Genomic DNA, 23152 nt, shown 5'->3' with positions numbered 1-23152 from the left:
GCTTTAGTAGGATTTTAGTATTTAGTAATAGATTTTATCTATTTATAAAAGGAAAAAAAAATGACTATATGAATATATTCCAATAATGTATCTTATGTATTACAATTTCTAAATTTCTAAAGCAGAACTGAGTTCTCTTTCAGCTTCTGCAGAGACCAGAGACCCACTGGAGTAATAATATAACGATTATGTCACATCCGTTTCTGGGACGGTTGCTAAGAGACAGGATGTCTGCGTCGTGTCTGTGAAAAAACAGAGGGCTGCATCGTCAACTTTCTCAAATTTGACGTTTTTGTTTATGGGATAAAGCTACATGTAGTGTTTGGGTTCGATAATGCCGCTAACAACGATAAAAGACGGCGAATACACGGCCACCGCGTACAAAATGGTGAGTTATTAGCTGCACAAGCTAACAGGCTAGCTTAGTTACCACTGGTCTCATATGCTGTTTGCTTGCATTCGCACTTTTAGCAAAACGATTTTCTTTTTCTCTTTCCTCCCGAAGTGATTGGCTATTTACTAATCCTTATTTCTTTCTTTGTTAGATCAAAGAAGGGCGATATGGAGACGCTATTCATATTCTAAGCAAGGAACATCAGAAACACACTAAAGTACGTTACAGCTGTCATACTAAACTCATTCTTTACATTGACTGAATCAATAAACGTCCTGAAACCCCCCGAAAGTAGCCATTGTTTAAACCATTAAAAATATAAATATATATATAAAAGTCAAGTCAAAATGTATTACTATAGGACGTTTAAAAGGAACATAGTTGCACCAAAGTGCTGTACAGAAGACACATTAGGCATATTAAAAATACAAACACATTAAATAAAATACAATCAGAAAACTTTCATATTAAATATCACATAAGACTAACCTTAATCAAAAGGCTGAGGGAACAAATAAGATTTAAGAATCAATTTAAAACCGGCTAGTGAAGGAGCAGACCTCTCATTTAAAAGCAGACTGTTAGTGTAATTATTTAGAGTATTCATTCGTTTCACATTTTGTTTGCACAACAGCCAGTGCTTCACACAGAGATCTGATCTCTTCATCATCCAGTCTGTTTGGAATGACATGAAGAAACAGAACAAACTGTGACAGACTAAAACTGTGGCAATGTCTCCAAGATGCTTCAAGATACCTATCTGTAAAGTTACTATACTGTTAAAAGTATAGTATACTTGCGTAAAAAGCGTAGCTTTTGCCCTAGGTGAACTTGTGCATAGTTTTTCCGGTAGCTTTGCAGTTTGCAGGTAGGTCTCTTAAAGCATCTTGGAGATAATAATATATAATTTTTTATTTTATGTGACATACTGTTTCTATATGTCCAGTCCAGGGCTGCTCTGTCTCTCCTAGGCTACTGCTACTACCACATGCAGGACTTCACTAATGCAGCTGAATGTTATGAACAGCTGACACAGCTTCATCCAGAGGTCGAGGACTACAAACTTTACTATGCCCAGTCTCTGTATGGAGCGTGTGCCTTTCCAGACGCCATGAAAGCTACTTTTCTCTTGGATAGCACAACCAGTCATACTAAGGTGGATACACGTTACATTTTGTCACATCTGTAAAAAATTGTGAATTAAGAAAATGCACTGGCCTTAAAACATATATATATATTTTTTAAGAAGTCCCTTATGCTCAATAAAGTACCATTTATTTGATAAAAAATACAAAAAAGTAATAATATTAATATTATACTTCAAAATAATTTATTTCTGTGATACGAAGCATGCAAAGCTGAATTTTCATCATCCATTACTCTGGTCTTCAGTGTCACACGACCCTTCAGAAATCATTCTATTATGCTGATTTATTATCAATGTTGGAAACAGAGCCTGTCATTCTTTGATGAATAAAAATTTTAAAAGAACAGCATTTAAAATAGAAATCTTTTCTAACAATTACTATCAATTACTATCACTTTTTATGAAGTTAACACATCTTTACTGAATAAAAGTATTAATTTCTTTCAAACAAAAAAATTATTGGCCCCAAACTTTGAAGTAGTAGTGTATATTGTTACAAAAGATTTCTATTTTTAAAAAAATCCTGTTCTTTTAAATATTTTATTAATCAAAGAATTCTGAAAAAAGGTTCCAAAAAAATAAAAAATAAAATAAGCAGCACGACTGTTTCCAGCATTGATAATAAAACAGCATATTAAAATGATATCTAAAGGATCGTGTGACACTGAAAACTGAAGTGATGATGCTGAAAATTCAGCTTCGCATCACAGGAATAAATTCTATTTTAATGCATATAAAAATAGAAAAACACAATTTTAAATTTTTTCTGTATTTTTAATTCAAATAAATGCAGCATTGATGAGCATAAATGTCAAACATTAAAATCTTACTGAATGGCAGTGTGTTTATATATGTACAGTATGTCTCACATTTCAGCAACCATTTTAGTATATGTTCTCAAGGGACAATACTATAGAAACAAAACTTGGATATATTTTAGACTAGTCAATGTGCCGCTTGTTTAGCAGTATAGATTTACTGTCCCCTGAAAATTAGTCAACATACAAAATAGCTGGCAACAAAAGTGAGTACGCCCTAAGTGAACTTGTCCAAAGTGTCAATGTATTGTTATCTAGCACTGCCGTAATCATCCTGGGCATGGAATTGATCAGAGCTGCATGAGTTGTTGCTGGGATCCTCTTCCACTCATCACGGAGCTGCTGGATGTTGGACACATGGTTCTGCTTCAGAATCTACAGTACATAATGGAATCCATGTTTCCCTCAATGAACTGCAGCTCCCCAGAACCAGAAGCACTCATGCAGCCCCAGACCATGATGCTACCACCACCATGCTTGACTGTAGGCAAGGCACTTATTTTCTTGGTACTCCTCACCAGGGCATCTCCACACATGCTGAACACCATCTTAGCCAAACAAGTTTATCTTATAGTCTCATCAGACCACAGGACATGGTTCCAGTAATTCATGCTCTTGGACAGGTTGTCTTCAGCAAACTGTTTGCGGGCTTTCTTGTAAGCCAGCTTCAGATGAGGCTTCCTTCTGGGATGGCGCCTATGCAAACCGACTTGTTGCAGTGTGTGGCGTATGGTCTGAGCACTGACAAGCTGACCTTCTACTTCTGCACTCTTCTACTCTTCCACTCTTCCAGAACCAGGTTCTGCACCTGACGCACAGAATGAGTGCTCAACTTCGTTGATCGACCCTTGCAAGCCTAGTTCCAAATAGAACCCATCTTGGAAATCATCTGTATGACCCTGACCACTGTAGTGTAACTCGGTTTCAGGGTGTTACTGAACCTCTAATAACTTTGGCCATCTTTGTGGAGAGCAACAATTCTAATTCTCAAATCCTCAGAGAGTTCTTTGCCATGAGATGCCATGTTGAACATCCAGTGGTCAGTATGAGAGAATTGTACTTAAAGCACCAAATTTGAATTGCTCTAATACAAGATACACAACTTTGTATGGTCCTGTCAAGCAGACAAAAACATAAACATGATGAATAGGACATGTGCCTTTGCATATTTAAACAGCATACTGCTGGTGACACTCATGTGACACTGAAGACTGGAATAATGCCTGCTAAAAGTTAAAGGATAACTGTTGCCAAAATGCAACCTGGGCTGTTTTTTTTTTTACTGTAAACGAGACAAACGTATATCTAAAAGCATAATTACGACAAACGAGCCATTTTTGAGATTGACCGTGATTTAGTTTTGTGGTCAGTGGCCGGTGAATGGGAGTACTAGGGGCATACATTTGAGCGCATCAAAATCGATATTTTTATAACACTAAGAAGGCTCGACACACCATGACACTTTGCTCGAAGTATCGCCTGGGTCTCTACACATGAACTCGAGCATTGAGAACATTGTTCGTGTACACACAGTTTACTAAAAAGAAAGGTTTTGAACAACTCACTTTCACTGTTTGAGTTTCCGCTCGCGGCCGTCTTGCCAGTCAAGAGGTGTCGATCACCGAGTGTGAGGATGGATAGCTCCTAAAGCATATTCCCATATAAATGCACGGCTAATTCTTTGGTTTGTCACAAGTGAAAAACAATATTAAACTTCTAGTTGTAAAAAGAGCCTTATATAAGCCTAATATTTCGTCCTATGGAGTCCATTCATTCGCATTCGGAGATCGACACCTCTTGACTGGCAAGATGGCTGCGAGCAGAAACCCAAACAGTGTAAGTGAGTTGTTCAAAAACGTTCTTTTTAGTAAACTCTGTGTACACAATGTTCTCAATGCTAGAGTTCATGTGTAGAGACCCAGGCGATACTTCGAGCAAAGTGTCATGGTGTGTCGAGCCTTCTTAGTGTTGTAAAAATATTGGTTTTGATGCGCTCAAAGTTATGCCCCTAGTATTCCCATTCACCGGCCACTGACCACAAAACTAAATCACGGTCAATCTCAAAAACGGCTTGTTTGCCGTAATTATGCTTTTAGATATAAGCTTGTCTCGTTTACAGTAAAAAAAAAAAAACAGCCCAGGTTGCATTTTGGCAACAGTTATCCTTTAAGCTTTGTCAACAAATAAAATAAATTTGTATATTTAATATTTATATTACATTGTGTTAAAATAGAAACCATTTATTGTACATTGTAATTATAATTGGCAGTGTGCATCAGATAAAAGAACAGTTATTGCAACTTTATTGCAATGTTGATCCTAACACGTCACATTGCATTCCTTTTATTTTATTGATGCTGATTTTAAAAATAAATATTATTATTTATCCCATTTCTAAACAGATGATTAAACTGCAAGCTGCCATCAAATATGGAGAGGAGGACTTTTCAGGTGCTAAAGTAAGATTTTTCTTTCTGATGTAATTTATTCACCCATTCAACAATTTATGACTTTACTTTCTTCTATGGAACACATTAGGACAATTGTTTAAGAATGTAATGGTTCAAGGTACAATAAAAAAAAAATAAGTACAAATCTTGAAAAGAAGTTCTTAAGTCTAATATTATTTATTTTTCTTTATAAAATAATTAATTTTTGTGTTCCATAAACAAACAGGAACGTCATACTGGTTTTGGCATAAGGGCGAGTAAATAATGACAAAAAAGGGAATTAAAAAAAGGACCTTAAAAGGGATAGTTCTATTATTAATTATTCACCTCCTAATATTGTTCCAAACCCGTAAGACAGATAGTTTTGATTAAAATCTTCTCTTCTGTGTCAGTCTTTGACACGCATTCACTAGAGTACCACAGTGCATGCCTGTGGTGCTGCTGACGCAGAAGCTGGTGTTCTAAAATTGTTGAATAAAGTCGTTATTTTTGTTTTCTTTGTACACAAAAAGTATTCTTGTAGCTCCAGAACCTTACGGTTGAAAAACTGATATCACATGGAGTATTTTAACAATGTCCTTATTACCTTTCTGGGCCTTGAATCTGTCAGTTGAGTTGCTGCGGTTTCAGAAAGCTCTCGGATTTCATCAAAAACATCTTAATTTGTGTTCTGATGAACGATAAACGAAGGTCCTACGAGTTTGGAATGACATGGGGGGTGACTAATTAATGACAGAATTTTCATTTTTGGATGAACTGTCCCTTTAAGTGTCCAAATTCTTTTTATGGCCACAGTATACATGAAATATCCCGTAAGAACTCTGGGCTATGGCACATGTGGAAAATGAATCACCATCTGACCACAGAATGTGGCTGGAGCGACTGTTTATTTTGTTGGAATATTTGGTTTTGCTTCTCCAGACTCTGGTTGAGCAGTTGCCTCAGGATGATCCAGACTATGATGTGGATCTCGGGTGTTTGCTTTATAAGGAGGGCGAGTATGAAGAAGCTTGCAAAAAGTTTATGTCTTCGATGAATGTGCTGGGCTACCAGCCAGGTGAGGATAAGCTTCTTTAGCACTGTTTCCGTTGAATTATAACTGTGTGTGTTTGTGGTGTCTACACGCAGGAGCTTAATAGACAAAACAGACAAACACACACACTGGTGTCTCCCAGTAATTGTTCTGCCAAGAGTTACAAACATAACATTGACTGGTTGACCACACTTCGCAAGGGTAGCAATTTAGTTTTTTTTTTATGGAAGTGAATGTGGTATGGAGACCTTTTGACACGCTGTGATGTTTTCTAAAACTAGCTTTGCTGGACTGATTGTTTTTTTTTTTATTTCTTTGTTACAGATCTGGCCTACAATATAGCACTTTGTTACTACAGTTTAAAGCAGTACGCTTCAGCACTCAAATATATTGCAGAAATTATTGAACGTGGAATCAGAGAGCATCCAGGTATTTGTAACAGAAAATCCTTGTTGTTGCAAGATTTGCTGTGCTATAGAGTGATTTTCAATGAGTGATACTTATGTCTACAGAGCTCAGTATTGGAATGACAACAGAAGGCATTGATGTAAGAAGTGTCGGCAACACCCTCGTCCTGCACGAAACAGCTTTGATTGAAGCCTTTAATCTGAAAGCAGCTATTGAATACCAGTTGAAGAACTGTAAGTATAGATAAACCGCACTTATGCGCCCTTCCTATCATGTACTTTTTGATGTGCACTCTATTTATTCATAGTGTATAATAAACTGCAAATCCATTAGCAGAATATGTGGCCTTCCAGAATTCTTAGTGGCATTGCATTAAACATGAAGTCTGCAGCACAGACTGTTTTGCTCAGTAGATTTCTGCATAATTTAGCCTGGGCTGATACACTGCACTGTTTTGACTGCCTACTGTAGCGGCTACTACTGAACTTAAGTTAATGTAATTCAGTGATTATGGCCTCATATATCTAAATTATTTTGCAGATGCTGCAGCACAGGAAGCACTAACTGACATGCCCCCCAGATCAGAAGAGGTACTAAAAAATTTCACCTCTGTGGTGACACTTTATTCCCCTTGACACTTGGCATTCATGTATTTTGTTGAATTCTTGATTCTTAATACTGTGTTGTCACATGAATAATCCGCAGCTGTTTTTTTTGTTGTTGTTGTTTAAAGATAGTTGTCCTGAACAGCTGTCCCTGCCCAATTTCTTTGGTTTTTCAGCATTTTTGTGTGTTTGAACTCTTTTCAACAATAACTGTATGATTTTTGAGATCTGTCTTTTCACACTGAGGACAACTGAGGAACTCATATGCAACTATTACAGAAGGTTCAAACACTCACTGATGCTCCAGAAGAAAAAACGATGCATTAAGAGCCAGGAGGGTGAAAACTTTTGAACGGAACAAGGATGTGTACAAATATCTTTTTTTTTTGCATTTAGTACTGCCTTTCAGAAGCAACAGAAGGTTCTTACATGTTCTCTAGAAGACAAAATAAGTTCAATTTACCCTGATCTTCAAATTTTAATGTTTTTTTCCTTCTGAAGCTTCAGTGAGCGTTTGAACCTTCTGTAATAGTTGCATACGAGTCCCTCAGTTGTCCCCAGTGTGAAAAGATGGATCTCACAATCATATAGTTGTTGTTACAAAGGGTTTAAATACACAAAAATGCTGAAAAACCAAAGAATTTGTGGGACCTTAAGGATTTTTCTGAAGAACAGCGGGCAGTTTAACTGTTCAGAACAAACAAGGAACTCTTAAACAACTATCACCAAAAAACACACAGCTGTGGATCATTCAGGTAACAACACAGTATTAAGAATCAAGTGTATGCACGTTTTTGAGTCATTCTTCATTAGTCATTCTTATAAATTCAACAATTTTTTTTGGTGGATGAAAACATCTTTTGTGTGAAATATCTTCTTCAGGTCAGTACTAAATAAAAAATAACATGCATTTTGTACGATCCCTCTTATTTCGGTAAAATAATTAACCTTTTTGCAGATTCTGCAAGGTGTATGTAAACTTTTGACCCCAACTGTAGTAGGATTGCATTCAAAGTATCTCACTTATCCATTCGAAATGACATCAGAGGCACTGCATCAGAGATTGCTTTAACCATAAATAACATTAATGGATAATTCATAATGCATTTCAAATTAGCTAACTGGTCTATTGTGTTAGATTGCTTAAAAGTAAAGAATTCTAATAGGAATTAGATATAAAGAAAAAAAAGGAGAAAATAAAATTTTAAAATGCCCCTACAAAAAGACACCAGGAGGGAGATGTGATTGAGGAATTGGGGATAGATGTGAGAGATTGTTAGTGTAGTTCAGTGAAGTAATACATGGGATATTGTTCATTAAATTGCCAAGCAGATTGTAAGACTTCAGTGTCTGTTAACATATTCACATTGTGCAAGTAGAATAAAAAGAGAGGAAGCTGCAAAAGCTCTTTAAACACTGATAAAAATAGAGCACGATAGAAAATTTACAACCTAGTCCATCAAAGTGACGGATAATCATTATTTGTAGCACAACCTCATTATATATACTTAATCAGCGTAATAATTATATATTGCTTAATTAAAATGCATTAGCATTTACACCTTGTCGCATTTATACTTGATGAAATGAAATCAGAAACCATCTCTAACTACCTTCGAAAGTATTTTCAGTGATCGAATGGCAATCTTATCACATTAGGTGCATTTACATTTGGCTTTTAATGTATTCAAGTGCTGTCCGATTGTAATTTGATCACTAAAAGCACCTGTTAATGTGTTTATATCACATTACCATCTTATTCCAGTATACTTCCGAGTGCTTTTGCTCTAAAAAACCTTTTCTCAGTTCTGTTTTTTCATTTCTATAGCAATGCAGCAAACAAAGGCTGCCGGATAAGATCGGATGCCTGTCAAGAGAATATTTTCCTCATTAGTTATGCTTTTTGATCTGAGTGTGCTCACTCTTGCAGGATAGCTTCTTATGAATCAATGTCATAGGCATGCCAGTTCACATGCACACTTGAGGAACTTTTATCCTGTATTGACAGACAGTGTGTCATTCATTTCAGAAGAAAGAAAATGACCTAGTCAGTTTAACTGGCTTTTTATAGTATAATACAAGTTTAATTTTCTCAAATCCTTGCCAGATTGTCTCTAATTATGCACTGGGAATTAGCTGTTTTTAAGATTCCGGTGGAGGTTTAATCCTTTTCTGCAGGGGTTTGTATTGTGAGAGCTGGTAAGCCCACACCTGCTGGCTGGAATGATGGCGGGCTGCAGGGACATGTTTGTGTGCTAGTTCGCGCTGGCACCTAGAAGTTAATGAGTCCAAATAGTGATCCATCTTACATAAGCGCTTATTAAATACTCTGTTTCTTCCCGCAGGACAGGTATTTTTAAACACAGAATCTGTAGCTAGGACTAGCGCAAGGAATGTACCAGATATTAATAAGAATTCAGGGTACTGCGCAAAAACGTATTTACAGGGTTATATCATTTCCTTAAAGAGGGCCTATGTATAAACTAAAAGTGCTTATTAATCTGATTTAACTAACAGTTATACAATTCTATTTTGATGTTAGTTTACAGATAGATAAACCTCCAGTGTACGCTTTAGTCTTTAGTTCATGCATAGATGGAATTCTTCATATCTGTTTTGAAGAAATGGACAAACATAGCCATCTGCTGCCCTCTAGTGGAACAGAATGTCAGTTATTATTTACCATATAGACATTTGACAGTTTATCGACCTTTTTCTTGGAAGTAGCCTATGGGTGAGACTTCCAGTTCATTAGCCGCTGTAGGGAAAAAAACGAGAACAACAACATGCAGTTAACTGTAAACCTGTTTGCACTACAAACCAGTTTGCTCATAATTAAAGTAACACATTAAAATAATATGATAAGCAGTGATGGGCAAGCTACTTGGAAAATGTAGTGAGCTAAGCTAACAGTTACTCTTCATTAAATGAAGCTTAACTACACTAAAGCTACAGCCTTTGGTAATGTAGCAAGCTAAGCTACAGCATCATGGCAAAAGTAGTTCACTACATCTAAGCTATTTTTTAAAATTTCATTTTTCTATTGAACCAACATCATACAAAGTCAGTGCTCTCTCAGTGATCAATTAAATTGTCAGTCATACAGGCATGCAAGTTCAGTTTAATTGTTTATTCAACCACTCTTCCAAACCAATTTGGCAACAAAAATCTGTATCATGTACAGGGCTGGATTTATCTCATATTCTGGGGGGTTGAATTCTTTCTTGAAAAAAATAAAAACAAAAAAGCAATGGCACCAGTCTCACAATATTAAACGAATAAAACAGGGAAAACACAAAATTTGTAAATAAAATAATTTTATACATATTATTGAATAACATAGTCTATATATGGATGGGTGTTCGTCAACTGATTGCATGTCGTCAGAGTTTACAGTGTTGACAGCTTCGTAATAAATAGCCTAAAGGAAGCGCTGTAGATTTGTTGTATATAGCTACTAAAATATGACAGACCGCACAAAAACAGCACTTTAATTTACTGCCGTGTTTGAACAAAGATAGTGATTGATTTCATGAATACAGGAGCCTGATTTTTTTAATTGTCAGAATCTATAGTACATAACAAATACAAAAATAAAAACAAATCACAAACTTTTGCAGTCAAGACTGTGAATAAAAGACAAGTGTGGAATCTAAGCCAGATTTGGCCCAGACTCTGTTACTATCTGGGAAGCAAAGCTAAATTCTATTGTAAATTTGTTAACTGACAGTAAGAATATATAACCGAATCAAGCGGCTATTTTCGTTTGCAGAAGGTAAAATGCATTAACGTAAAAATTTAACCGACAGGTCACAGCGGCTAGGCCTATAAGTCACATTTGTGACCCTGGACCACAAAACCAGTCATAAGGTTAAATTTTACAAAACTGAGATATATACATATATACATACAGCTCAATAAATAAGCTTTCTATTGATGTATAGTTTGTTAGGATAGGACAATATTTGGCCGAGATACATCTATTTGAAAATCTGGAATCTAAGGGTGCAAAAAAATCAAAATACTGAGAAAATCACCTTTAAAGTTGCCCAAATTAAGTTCTTAAAAATGCATATTACTAATCAAAAATTACATTTTGATAGGTTTACAGTAGGAATTTTACAAAAAATCTTAATGTAACTTGATCTTTACTTAATTTCCTAATGATTTTTGACATAAAAGAAAAATCAATAATTTTGACCCATACAATGTATTTTTGGCTATTGCTACAAATATACCCCAGCGACTTAAGACTGGTTTTGTGGTCCAGGGTCACATTTTATTATATTCTGAAATAAACAGGCCTACAGCATAATGTTATGACATTATTTCCCTCACTCCACAACAAATCCTTTAACTTTAATCTTATTCAGAACAGAACAATGATGAAATAAATAAATAAATAAATTTGCCTAAACAATCCAAAACAAATTAAATGTGAAAGTAAAGATGGGCTTATGTAGACTATCTTGCCACAAATACAAATGTTTCCATATCTGCAATGTATTTGAAGCAAAATTATTATGCATTGGGTAAGCTTTGTACTTCATGCACGTCGACGGAAAATATCATGATGAGCAAAAATGTGCCACAGGACCGGTGGTCATGCTGAACTGCATGTTATACACACTATTTAAATTGACTAGTGTAACTTTTGGGTGACTGTGTTTTATTTTTCAAATGAACATAGTGTGCGCGTAAGACACGTAAGACACCAGCGCGACCAAACAGCTGAATATCATATTCTGTCATGTTGGTCATAGTAAAGGCATAATTTGCTACTGCAAAGTCCAAAGCAGTTTGAAGTATTCAGAATATTAGCAAAGATTATTATAATTCGTTTAGACTAGAACACGGTTTCATTCTTATTTTGCTATGGAACCTGGTCGTTTTTTGTTTGTTTGTTTTTACTAACGAACCGAAATATTTTGCCTTTCGCCATGAATTTGACACCCACTCTCTGCCCATCTTGTACTTCTGAGTTTGAGATCTTCCCAGAGCACTAGCCTGCTTCAAATACTAAAATCAAGGCGCCCATCACTAGCATTGCAGATTATACAGTTTTCTGTTGCTATGTGGGCGCTCAGTTTTTTTCTGACATTTAGCTAAAATATCGACAACAAAAGTCTCGACAACCAGTGCTAGACTAAGACACACTTTTCTCATATCTTCGAATGCAAAAAAAAAAAAAAAAAAACATTAGCCTTTATAAATGTACTTTCAATCAACACTTCTTTATTTACCTCAAGTCTGCAAACACGCTGAGATGCTTCAAACTGCGTGCCGCACTTCATTCACGAGAGAGGCGGGAGGAATAATACGGTTTGACTGACAGTTTAATGAGCCAATGGCATCACGAGGTTTAGTGGCGGTGGCGTCGCTTACTGACCCAGGATCAGTGATCCGTAGCAGTTATATTTCCGATTTGAGCTTAAAGTATAGAACAATATATAGCTTGTAGCTTTTGTTGACGCTACCGCGTTACTTGATCAAAATAATAGCTTAGCTACTGAAAAGCTATTTGATTCAGAAAACAGCGACGCTACCACCACGCTACTGAGAAATGTAGTTAAGCTAGTAGCGTCACTACTTGTAGCGACGCTACTGCCCAACACTGATGATAAGACACACCAATTTGCAATATCAAGGAGCAAAACTAGCTGTTTTGTACAGCTAAAAATAGGTGGACGTGGATGAGACCGGAAGCCAAACTCATAAATGTTACAAATGGCGGGAAAAAGGTGGATAATTTATTTGTGAAAAATTAGTTTATTAGCATATTTAGCTTTTTTAATCTCTTTCTACATATAAGAAATGCTTTAACATTTCAAAGTTGGCTCATATTCTGATCGTTTAAAGAATTGATTATTATGTCCATTGTAAGTTTCTCTTTGTTTTTTGCTTTTTTTTCACACTTAGGAGCTAGATCCAGTCACTCTTCACAACCAGGCCCTAATGAACATGGACACCAAGCCCACAGAGGGTTTTGAGAAACTTGCTTTTCTCCTTCAGCAAAACCCCTTTCCCCCTGTCACTTTTGGCAACTTACTATTGCTTTACTGTAAATATGAGGTTAGTGTGCTTTATTGATAACAGTTTTTAGTGTTCAGGAAATTGTTTGGCAGTGGCATACTAGAAATTATGCACTTTAGCTTTTATAGTATATTTAAAGAGATCACCTAAAAATGAAAAATCTGTCATTAATTACTCACCCTCATGTCGTTCCAAACCCAGCTTTCTGACTTTGTATAGACAGCATCGCAACTGACACATTCAAGGCCCGAAAGGTAGTAAGTACATTGTTAAAATAGTTCATATGACATCAGTGGAACTGTTGGAAGAGAAGAAATTGTAGAATAAAGTCGTTATTTTTGTTTAGTTTGCACACAAAAAGTATTCCTGTAGCTTCGTGACATTAAGATTGAACCACTGATGTCACATGGACTATTTTAATGATGTCTTTACTACCTTTCTGGGCCTTGAACGCGTCAGTTGCGTTGCTGTCAATACATGGTCAGAAAGGTCTCGGATTTCATCAAAGGTTTGAAACGACATGAGGGTAATTAATGACAGAATTTCATTTTGGTTGAACTATTCCTTTATAGAAACTTACATTTTGCTTTAAGAGGTGTATGAAGTGTTCTTTGCTTTTGTTTTCTATAGTACTTTGACCTTGCTGCAGATGTCTTGGCTGAAAATGCTCATCTCACTTACAAGTTTCTCACACCGGTAAGGCAGTTATTTTGTAGCAATTTCATGTTTTATTTCCCATTAGCCTTGTTGTAGTGTTTGCACTGTTAGTTTTATGAAAATGCAATCATGTATATACAAGACTCCCACTTTTTATTAGCCTAGATAGTCGTTCCAGTAATATTGTCCACACTGATTGATTCCTCTGGCCATAAGGCATTTGCAAGTAATAACACACCAGGTGATAATTGCAGAGTTGCCTCATGCATATTGACATATCAGTCCTAACTCGTATCAAGGCAGTAGGGCTAATATTCTGTTCTTCTGTTTATAGTACCTCTATGAGTTCCTGGATGCCATGATAACATGTCAAACAGCACCTGAGGAAGTAAGTGATATTTTGAGTCTTGGCAAGTATCTAGTGAGTATTTTTTTTTTTATTAATTGACTTTTCATCTGTCATAGGCTTTCCGAAAATTTGACGAAATTGCTGGGAAACTGACCGAGCAACTGCGCAAGGTTACAAAACAGGTTATGGCTTGGCATTTTGCCTTTCAAGAATTTACAGCACTTATGCTTGCTTGTGTCAAATATTGCTCTCTGAATCACCATTATGATATCAATAGATGATGTCTGACACTAAAATGGCTAATTAAAGTCCTCTAAAACTCTAAATCTCTTTCCTCAAAGGTGCAGGAAGCAAGGCACAACCGGGATGATGAATCCCTAAAAAAATATGTCCAAGATTATGATGAGGTTCTTGAGAGGTAAATTTAAAGATTCGTTTTTACACTGAATACATTTATGTATTTAGCAGACGCTTTATCTAAAGTGACTTACAAAAGAGGTGATTTCTGTTCTTTATGTAAATTCATGTGAAGCGTTCGCTATAGATGTGACCCTGGACCACAAAACCAGTCATAAGTAGCATGGGTATATTTGTAGCAATAGCTAAAAATACATTGTATGGGTCAAAATTATAGGTTTTTCTTTTATGCCAAAAATCATTAGGATATTACCGTAAATGAATCAAACCCTAATTTTTGATTAATAATATGCATTGCTAAGAACTTTATTTGGACAACTTTAAAGGCAACTTTTCTCAATATTTAGATTTTTTTGCACCCTCAGAATTTTCAAATAGTTGTACTCGGCCAAATATTGGCCTATCCTACAAACCATGCATCAATGGAAAGCTTTTTTTTTTTTAAACTGACCCTTATGACTGTTTTGTGGTGCATGGTCACATATAAATACTTTTAATTTACTTGTATTTTCTTGATTTTTTTTATTTTATTTTATTTTTTAAGGTACATCCCTGTACTAATGGCACAGGCCAAAATCTACTGGAACCGTGAGAACTACAGCATGGTGGAAAAGATCTTCCATAAGTCACTGGAGTTCTGCAATGAGCATGACACTTGGAAACTTAATGTTGCTCATGTGCTCTTCATGCAAGATAACAAATATAAAGAAGCCATTGGCTTCTATGAGCCCATCGTTAAGAAGCATTATGAGAATGTAAGTTTATTGTTACTGAATGTGCTTTTCTGGCCACTTGTAATGTATTTGGAGGCACTTGGAAGACCAATGCCTTTTCATGAAAGCCAAGTCCATATTTAAATTAAAATAAGAATGATAACTTATGAAATACAAATGACAGAAAACTGAGTCCTCAGTGGCTAGTAGAGTTAATAAATATCCATTTTTAAAATAGATGAAACTAACCTAAATCAGTCGACCAGTAGTGTTTTACATAAACAGTGGAATCCAGATGTGTTTTTCAAAAACAGTAAAATAAGATAAGTAGTTTATTTTTGACTCATGGATATATTCCTGAAGGAGAAGAAGCCTGTTTCCATTACAACTAAGATTAATAAATGCTGTAGAAGTATTGTTCATTCTTAGTTCATGTTAACTAAAATAGTTAACTAATGGTAACTAATGCACCTTTTTGCAAAGTGTTACCCATTTATTTTTTTGCTAATACTTTTATTTACAATTTGCTTTATTTTATAATATACATATATATAAATTATATTGTAAATATATATTTATATTTTGTTTGTCTTCTGTGATGGTGGATGACATTTGGCAGTACATGGCAGACGATTATATAACAAATCTAAAAATTTCAAATGAAAACATGTTCTTTACTCCTCTGCTTGCTAGCTGGAACAGTGTAACATTCAAGAGTGTCCCTGCAAAACAAAACCCTCGGTAAAATGATCTGTGACTCATGGAGTCGTACTGTGTGACTGCATGGAGTTTGCGGCATGATGTTTAATTTTTTTTTTTTAATTATTATTCTGAAGAGTGTCTACTGTTATTAGCATCCTTGCAATGAATTAACAGTCACATTTTGTCCTGCAGATCCTCAACGTCAGTGCAATTGTTCTGGCTAACCTGTGCGTGTCATACATCATGACCAGTCAAAATGAAGAGGTAAAACTTAAAATCTTACTTCATTATAATTAATACAATTAGAGCAGCTTTGCTTAATCATAGTTTTCTTTTCTGTGTTTTTACCCCTCGGGTCTGTCTGTGCATATACAGGCAGAGGAACTGATGAGGAAGATAGAAAAAGAAGAGGAGCAGATCTCATATGATGATCCAGACAAAAAAATCTTTCATCTGTGTATTGTCAACCTTGTAATAGGGTACTTACAATATTTTCACATTATTGTATTAAATCAACCATTAAAGGGAACCCTGGGTAATAAGACTTTATGGCTATGGCTAAATGTGACCCTGGACCACAAAACCAGTCATAAGGGTAAATTTTCTGAAATTGAGATTTTGACATCACTGAAAGCTTAATAAATAAGCTTTCCATTGATGTATGGTTTGGATATGACCATATTTGGCCGAAATACAACATATTTGAAAATTTGGAATCTGAAGGTGCAAAAAAATCAGAATGTTGAGAAAATCACTTTTAAAGATGTCCAAATGAAGTTCTTAGCAATGTGTATTACTAATCAAAAATTAAGTTTTTATATATTTACAGTAGGACATTTACAAAATATCTTCATCGAATGTGATCCTTATGAAAAAAATAATTTTGATCCATACTATGTATTGTTGGCTATTGCTACAAATATACTTGTGCTACTTATGACTGGTTTTGTGGTCCAGGGTCACATATATCATGTTAATGATGTCTCTTACTGAAATATGTAGTAGAAAACCCAATAAAGATTTATGTTATTTAACATCGTTTTATACATATTTTGGACTTAGGGGTGGGCTATTATTTCAATGATGTGAAATGTTTGCACTCTGTGAGCTACTGATGCTACCTCTTGCTATTTTTACCGCAAGACAACTCAGAATACACAACTTGGAAAATAAAATACTGATTGTAATTTACAGTCAAAGGGCAGCACGAGTAGCAATGTAAGTCTTCATTGCTTTTCCCAGCTGTAAGTAGAGGAGAAAAGAATGAGAAGATGCATGTGGACGAATAAAACTTTCTGCATCTTTGTTCTCTCCACTTTAGCCTTGATGCCTTTGAGGTTTTTAGTAGAACACAGCAACTAAAGAGCTTACAAATAGCAGAGACAAGAAATGCTAGATTCCATCCTGGCAGGATGTAAACATGCCAAAGCTTGTAATGACGCCGCAGCCACTGAAGGAGTTTCTCAGCACAGATTTCACTTGATATCCAGGGGTGTTTGGACTCCTTGTGGGGAACAATCAGTGGTACAGCGTTTGCTTTAAGCCTACACTTATATCCATAGGCACCTGTAAGCTCTTTCACTACCTGTGGTCATCGTATCAGTATTCTATGTTCTGAGTTGTGGTAAAAAAAAGCAACAGGTAGCGACCAGAAACTCACCGAGTGCAACTATTTCACGTCATCAAAATAATGGCGCCCCATAGTTCAAAATATGTATAAAACGATGTGGATTTTTAAAATTACGTAAATCTTTTATGGGTTTTCTGGGATGAAACTTCTCAAAAATCTTACTGACCCTAAACTTTCGAATCGTATACATGTCAAAAGAAAATGAGATCATCCATACCTTTCATTTAAAGACATCTATTCTCAATTTGAATTATGTTTAATATTTACAGCACATAATTTTTTCCAGGACTTTGTATTGTGCTAAAGGGAACTATGACTTTGGCATTTCTCGTGTCATTAAGAGTCTTGAGCCATACAACAAAAAGGTAATCAATATTTCATTTCATGTTTTGAATAGCCATTTTAGTTGAGTGCAGACAGTACACAAGTTTTCATGTTTCTTACTCGCTGTATTTCCCTAAGGCCTGCTCAGTTACCATCCTTAACATGTTATTTAAATGTGACCTTGGACCACAAAACCAGTCATAAGGGTCAATATTTTGAAATTGAGAGTTATACATCATCTGAAAGCTGAATAACTTACAAAATGTCTTCATGGTACATGATCTTTACTTATCTGAATGATTTTTGGCATAAAAGAAAAATCGTCAATTTTGACCCAACCTATACAGTGTATTTTTGGCTATTGCTACAAATTTACCCGTGCGACTTAAAACCGGTTTTGTGGTCCAGGGTCACAAATATCCACTGAAGAGGTCTTTGCTGTTTCCAGCTGCACAAACAATGTTACTCAAGAACCTCAGCATTCTTGATCTCATGATACTGTAGCAGAGAACAGCACTGGATTGCTACTGCACTCCTTTTACTGTCAAGTTCATCTTGTTTGCATGTTTGATGGTTTTACTGATGTGATCTTCATGTGATATTATGTAGTCATTGCACTTGACATGACACTGACATCCTATGATTTCAGCTTGGAACAGACACGTGGTTCTACGCTAAGAGATGTTTTCTCTCACTGCTGGAAAACATGGCCAAGCACATGATCATGCTCAGAGATTCAGTGGTGCAAGAGTGCATTCAGTTCCTTGAGCACTGTGAATGTAAGTATATCCTCTAAAGATGGTTTGATCCCACAGATAGTGTCCTGTTTCATATGTAGCGGGACTGTGTCAATGCGGAGCTTTAATCCTCCAGTAATACGCCGAGTATCAAAATCTAATCCAGTGATTACTAGTTCACTGTTGTCCTGATTGTTTAATTCAGTGGGGATGAAATGCTGGTTTTTGAAAGCTGAGCCACTAATTAATTTTCAATCCTGAGATTCTCCACGGGACTAATTACTTTTTTTTACCCTCCCCTCTAGTGTACGGAAAAGATGTGCCTGCCATCATAGAGCAGCCACTGGAGGAGGACCGAATACACATCGGCAAGAACACCGTCACGTATGAATCACGTCTGATAAAAGCTCTCTTCTATGAAGTCACAGGATGGAATGAGTAATCATCATACATCATATAGCTATATTAGAACAAGAATCCAAATATTCACCACAGACCACAAGAATGGAGTTTTAAAGTCTAAGTGATTTCAACGTGGCTACTTTCTAAGCAGCTTTGAAGAGATCATGCTGTTTCTGGACTGAAGTCAAACATGCATTTTTATGCATGCATTCTCTGTAAAATTGAACCCACAGGGGTCCACTCCCTCCAAACATGAAAGCTAAGAAAAATATTCATAAATGAAGGGCATTTTATTCATTTAAACCAACTTCTGTTTGCATTAAAATAATAAAACATGCACATTTCATTATGATGGAAGGCATTGACAGTGTATAGTTTGGTTATTTTTCTTCAGAATAAGTATCATAATACTGTTCATTTTCTTTTCATTTTCTTTATTTGATATAAAGTATACATTTTCTTGGTTTTCCAAGAAAAGATGCCTTTCTGTTTGCCTTTCTTTGAATCATCTACCACACATTTACAGAAAACTGACCATAGAGGAAATAATAAATACCAAATGTGACCCTGGACCACAAAACCAGTCTTAAGTGGGTATATTTGTAGCAATAGCCAAAAATACATTGTATGGGTCAAAATGATCTATTTTTCTTTTATGCCAAAAATCATTAGGATATTAGGTAAAGATCATGTTCCATGAAGATATTATGTAAATCGCCTGCCATAAATATATCAAAACTTAATTTTTGATTACCAATATGCATTGCTAAGAACTTTATTTGTAACAACTTTAAAGGTGATTTTCTTAATATTTAAGAAACCCTCTGATTTCAGATTCTCAAATAGTTGTATCTCAGCCAAAAATTGTCCTATCCTAACACACCATACATCAATAGAAAGCTGATGTATAAAACTCAATTTAAAAAAAATTGACCCTTATGACTGGTTTTGTGGTCCAGGGTCACAAATGTATCTATAAATCCTGATAAAAAAGGAAAATGAGTTCTGTAAGCATTATTTCATGAAGCATGGCCCTTAAATGAAGGGTCTCTTCGTGATGTCCTGCTCTGAAAGGTAATGGTTGAGAAAACCTCCTAATGCACTCACTGCAACTCCTGTCATATGACTTGAGCAGCCATCTATGAAAAAAAAAACATGTGTTAGTTTGAAACACTATAATCATGTGACATTAACTAAATAATAATTTTGTCTTTCAGCAACTGCAACATTAAAGGAATAGTTAACCCAAAAATAAACATTTGCTTAAAATTTACTTAGCCTCAGACAATCCAAAATGTAAATGAGTTTCTTCATCGAAAAAACAGTGGCGATATTGAGCATTACTTTATTTGACCACCAATGGATCCTCTGCAGTGAATGGGTGCCGTCAGAATGAGAGTCCAAACAGCTGATAAAAACATCACAGGGATTATATTGGACAGTTTTCGATTGTAAACAGTGCTTGATCTGTGCATATTTCTCTCCTGATTTGAATTATATGAGTTCTTTTAAGTTAAAGTTATTCTTGATGAATTTGTTTGTTACACATACATATTAAACCTGTAGCCATTTTGACTTAAGTTGTGTAAATTACTTTGATTATTATGATGTTTTTATCAGCTCTCATTCTTACGGCACCCATTCACTGCAGTCCATTGGTGAACAAGTGATGCTGTATTTCTGAAGAAACAAACTCATGGATGGCTTGAGGGTGAGTGACATTTGCTTTAAGAGCAAACAAACACCTGTCAGTGTTTTTTCTCTTCTTTTCACTCGTTTGTGGGGTGCGTCCAAGAATTCCTCAAAGATCTGGGAGATGTCCTCTGAGGAGGAAAAACAATATGCAACATACAGTTTAAAATGTGATTTACACCTGTATGTCTTAAGGATTTTATTTAATATACAGTTGTTAAACATTAGGATATAACTGTACATATTTAAAATGCATTTAACTCACCTTCTTTTCCAAAACACCCTGCTTCATGATCTTGCCATGTTAGAATAGACTGCAACCAGTCCAATTTATAGAAGTCTGAGAATCCCACTAAACCACATAAAAGAACTGCAAAATAAATAATTGAATCAAAAAAAGATACAGTGGAGATGGATGTTATTTTATAAGATGTGATAAATGTGACCCTGGACCACAAAACCAGTCATAAGGGTCAATGTTTGATTAATAAATATAGCTATAGAATAAATAAGCTTTGCATTGATGCATGGTTGGTTAAGAGAGGATAATGTTTGGCCGAGATACAACTATTTGAAAATCTGGAATCTAAAATGAATCAAAATGTTGAGAAAATCGCCTTTAAAGTTGTCCAAATGAAGTTCTTAGCAATGCACATTACTAATCAAATTAAGCTTTGGTATATTTACAATAGGACATTTACAAAATATCTTAATAGAACATGATCTTAATATTCTAATGATTTTTGGCATAAAAAATGTGTGCTACTTAAAACTGGTTTTGTGGTCACAAATGTTTCTCCAATCATTTGTTCATAACCTTATAGCATATACTAACTGTTTTCTATAAAGATGTCCTGCATTTGGCCAGTAATAGGTTTCTTGAAAATATCCTGGTTGCTTTTCATCATGTTGGAGCAGAAGATTCTCTTGTAATGTTCCACAGTTATGTTGATGCGAGACAATCTCAGGTCCCCCTTGAGCATTCTGGAGCACCCTTTCTGAGGACACAAGTGTCAGACTTAAACCACAGACTGAAAGCACACAGATTGACATCAGAAGCAGGTAAACAATCATTGGCTAACACTACAGTGAAGATTAATAGAAGCGTTACCATCGTTCCTATCATGAAGTACAGTAGCTGGTGGGACAGGGAATAGTGTGGACATCCAAACTGTGTCATCGTGTCTCTACAAGACTTAGTCACAATACATGGGGTTCCATTGTCTTTCCTTGCAATAAAATAACAGTTGCAGTACTGATAGTGATTTTTTACAACTTTTTGATGCCGTTCTGTTTCATGTTACAATCTTCTTACCATGTTCCTAGAAGGAGAGTCATGCACTTATCACTCAACTGCTCATCATAGCACTCCATAGACCGAACTGAGGTATAAACGAGTGAGGGATCGGTGGAGCTCCATTCTGCAGGCAGGGACCAGAAGGAGCTGTCCAAAATAGGCTCAAACTCTGTAGGAGAAACAGTTTGTGTTTTCCGTGCTATTAGATTGTTTAGAATAGCTTGTTTCCGCCGAAGAGCATACCTTTGAAGTACTTGGGGTCTGTCTCCTGAAGAGCGCTGACGGCGGTAGAAAGGCTCTTGTTCAGTCTCTTCAACATAGAAACGGCAGCACTGCGCTGAGAGAGACTCAGAAAATCTGAATGCGGCCAAGTTCGTGTTGCCTCCTGCAGCTGCGCTGAATTATATAAGCAGAAAGATGCCTAATGGTGAACCATTGATGGACTGTTCACTTCAGATGTTCATTCAGCTCAGTGGATTTTTTGGGGGTTTGAGCCCCTAAATGAAGTATTTAACCCTCCGAAAGGAAGTCATTATGAAGCGCTGTGGTCCAAAAATGTGTTCGTTTTGATACTTTTGTTTGTTTAAACTTATCTTTAAACAACTTTATTAACAGAATCATTTTATAAATGGTGAAATAACTAGAACAGTGCGCCGCTTGAGCGCTTGCAGTTCATTATCGGACGGTAAAACGACAAAAATGTCGTTATTTCTTTTATTGAATTTGCATATCACAAATGTAATCACAAAAACAATTGTCTTTAAGGTAAATGATGGTTAGCTAACAGTGCAAGAGCCGCCAAAAGAACCTCAACAAACTGCGCAACGAAAAATACGGTCGGAAATTCTATTTAAAAGCCATAATGCGTATGTTGATTTTACAACTAAGTCCAATGTTGGTCCATTGAAATGAAAGGTCTTTTGAAAAGTTAAATAACAGAAATAAATATCACACACTGGTAATATATGATCGGTATAAAGTTAAACCAGTGTTCATAATTCAGGATATTTTTAAATATTTAGTCTGTAAAATGGCTTACCTTGAAGTATTAGGTATCCAACGACACCGTCCAGGTTGATGTTTCTGCCCTGCATGTCAAAGTATGTGATTCCCTTGGATAAACTCAAAAGTATGTTATCAATTACATCCTGGTTTGATAAATCAGCTGTAGACGAGAGAACAAGAAGCATAAGAAAAGGATACCACATTTTAAGAGCTTTGAGAATACTAAATAAACAGGCGAAATGGTTAATGGACGAGTGGTCTATCCAGTAGCTTTTTTCCCTTATTTTGAAGGCGAAGCTGTTTGTCATAGCAAAGCCATCACGTGGCTCAGGTCCGCTG

General features: G+C 35.8%; 2 protein-coding genes across 6 annotated transcripts; one reads left to right on the top strand and one right to left on the bottom strand.

Annotated features, from left to right (window-relative positions):
- The first annotated feature begins 211 nt into the window (after window positions 1–211).
- ift70 (intraflagellar transport 70) lies at window positions 212–18865 on the top strand. Of its 4 annotated transcripts, none has more exons than XM_073840975.1 (20): window positions 212–388; window positions 546–611; window positions 1341–1550; window positions 4762–4818; window positions 5731–5866; window positions 6167–6271; window positions 6355–6483; window positions 6791–6840; window positions 12775–12927; window positions 13519–13584; window positions 13880–13933; window positions 14011–14064; window positions 14236–14312; window positions 14856–15066; window positions 15718–15765; window positions 15919–15990; window positions 16102–16205; window positions 17643–17721; window positions 18330–18459; window positions 18723–18865. In XM_073840975.1, exons 1-20 carry the CDS (start codon window positions 335–337, stop codon window positions 18857–18859), a joined length of 1992 nt encoding a protein of 663 aa, XP_073697076.1. In that variant the 5' UTR covers window positions 212–334; the 3' UTR covers window positions 18860–18865. The 4 variants fall into 4 exon arrangements, with proteins under 4 accessions (XP_073697076.1, XP_073697068.1, XP_073697094.1 ...); XM_073840967.1 differs by having other exon boundaries at window positions 14011–14076; XM_073840993.1 differs by lacking the exon at window positions 15718–15765.
- Window positions 18866–19821: 956 nt separating this feature from the next.
- Window positions 19822–23144, bottom strand: c1h16orf89 (chromosome 1 C16orf89 homolog). Of its 2 annotated transcripts, XM_073841011.1 has the most exons (8): window positions 22848–23144; window positions 22052–22204; window positions 21827–21977; window positions 21623–21740; window positions 21347–21509; window positions 20777–20881; window positions 20565–20642; window positions 19822–19958 (listed from the first exon to the last, which is right to left on the bottom strand). In XM_073841011.1, the coding sequence occupies exons 1-8, from the start codon at window positions 23119–23121 to the stop codon at window positions 19855–19857; spliced, it is 1146 nt and encodes a 381-aa protein (XP_073697112.1). In that variant the 5' UTR covers window positions 23122–23144; the 3' UTR covers window positions 19822–19854. The 2 variants fall into 2 exon arrangements, with proteins under 2 accessions (XP_073697112.1, XP_073697104.1); XM_073841003.1 differs by lacking the exon at window positions 19822–19958 and having other exon boundaries at window positions 20444–20642.
- Window positions 23145–23152: the final 8 nt, after the last annotated feature.

The sequence above is a fragment of the Garra rufa genome, chromosome 1, assembly GCF_049309525.1.
Source record: "Garra rufa chromosome 1, GarRuf1.0, whole genome shotgun sequence".
NCBI classification, from domain to species: Eukaryota; Metazoa; Chordata; class Actinopteri; order Cypriniformes; family Cyprinidae; genus Garra; species Garra rufa.
The sequence above is the reverse complement of the archived record's forward strand: the minus strand, read 5'-3'. Positions and strand labels throughout refer to the sequence as shown.

Bases quoted from the DNA above. Each gene is read 5' to 3' on its own strand.
- ift70 (XM_073840967.1), top strand. From the start codon at position 335: ATGCCGCTAACAACGATAAAAGACGGCGAATACACGGCCACCGCGTAC. The intron at 5,867-6,166 runs GTGAGGATAAGC...TCTTTGTTACAG, and splicing joins TGTGCTGGGCTACCAGCCAG to ATCTGGCCTACAATATAGCA. The intron at 15,991-16,101 runs GTAAAACTTAAA...GTGCATATACAG, and splicing joins TGACCAGTCAAAATGAAGAG to GCAGAGGAACTGATGAGGAA.
- c1h16orf89 (XM_073841003.1), bottom strand. From the start codon at position 23,121: ATGACAAACAGCTTCGCCTTCAAAATAAGGGAAAAAAGCTACTGGATA. The intron at 22,205-22,847 runs GTAAGCCATTTT...TATATAATTCAG, and splicing joins TGGATACCTAATACTTCAAG to CGCAGCTGCAGGAGGCAACA. The intron at 20,643-20,776 runs GTGAGTTAAATG...TTTCCTCCTCAG, and splicing joins AGGGTGTTTTGGAAAAGAAG to AGGACATCTCCCAGATCTTT.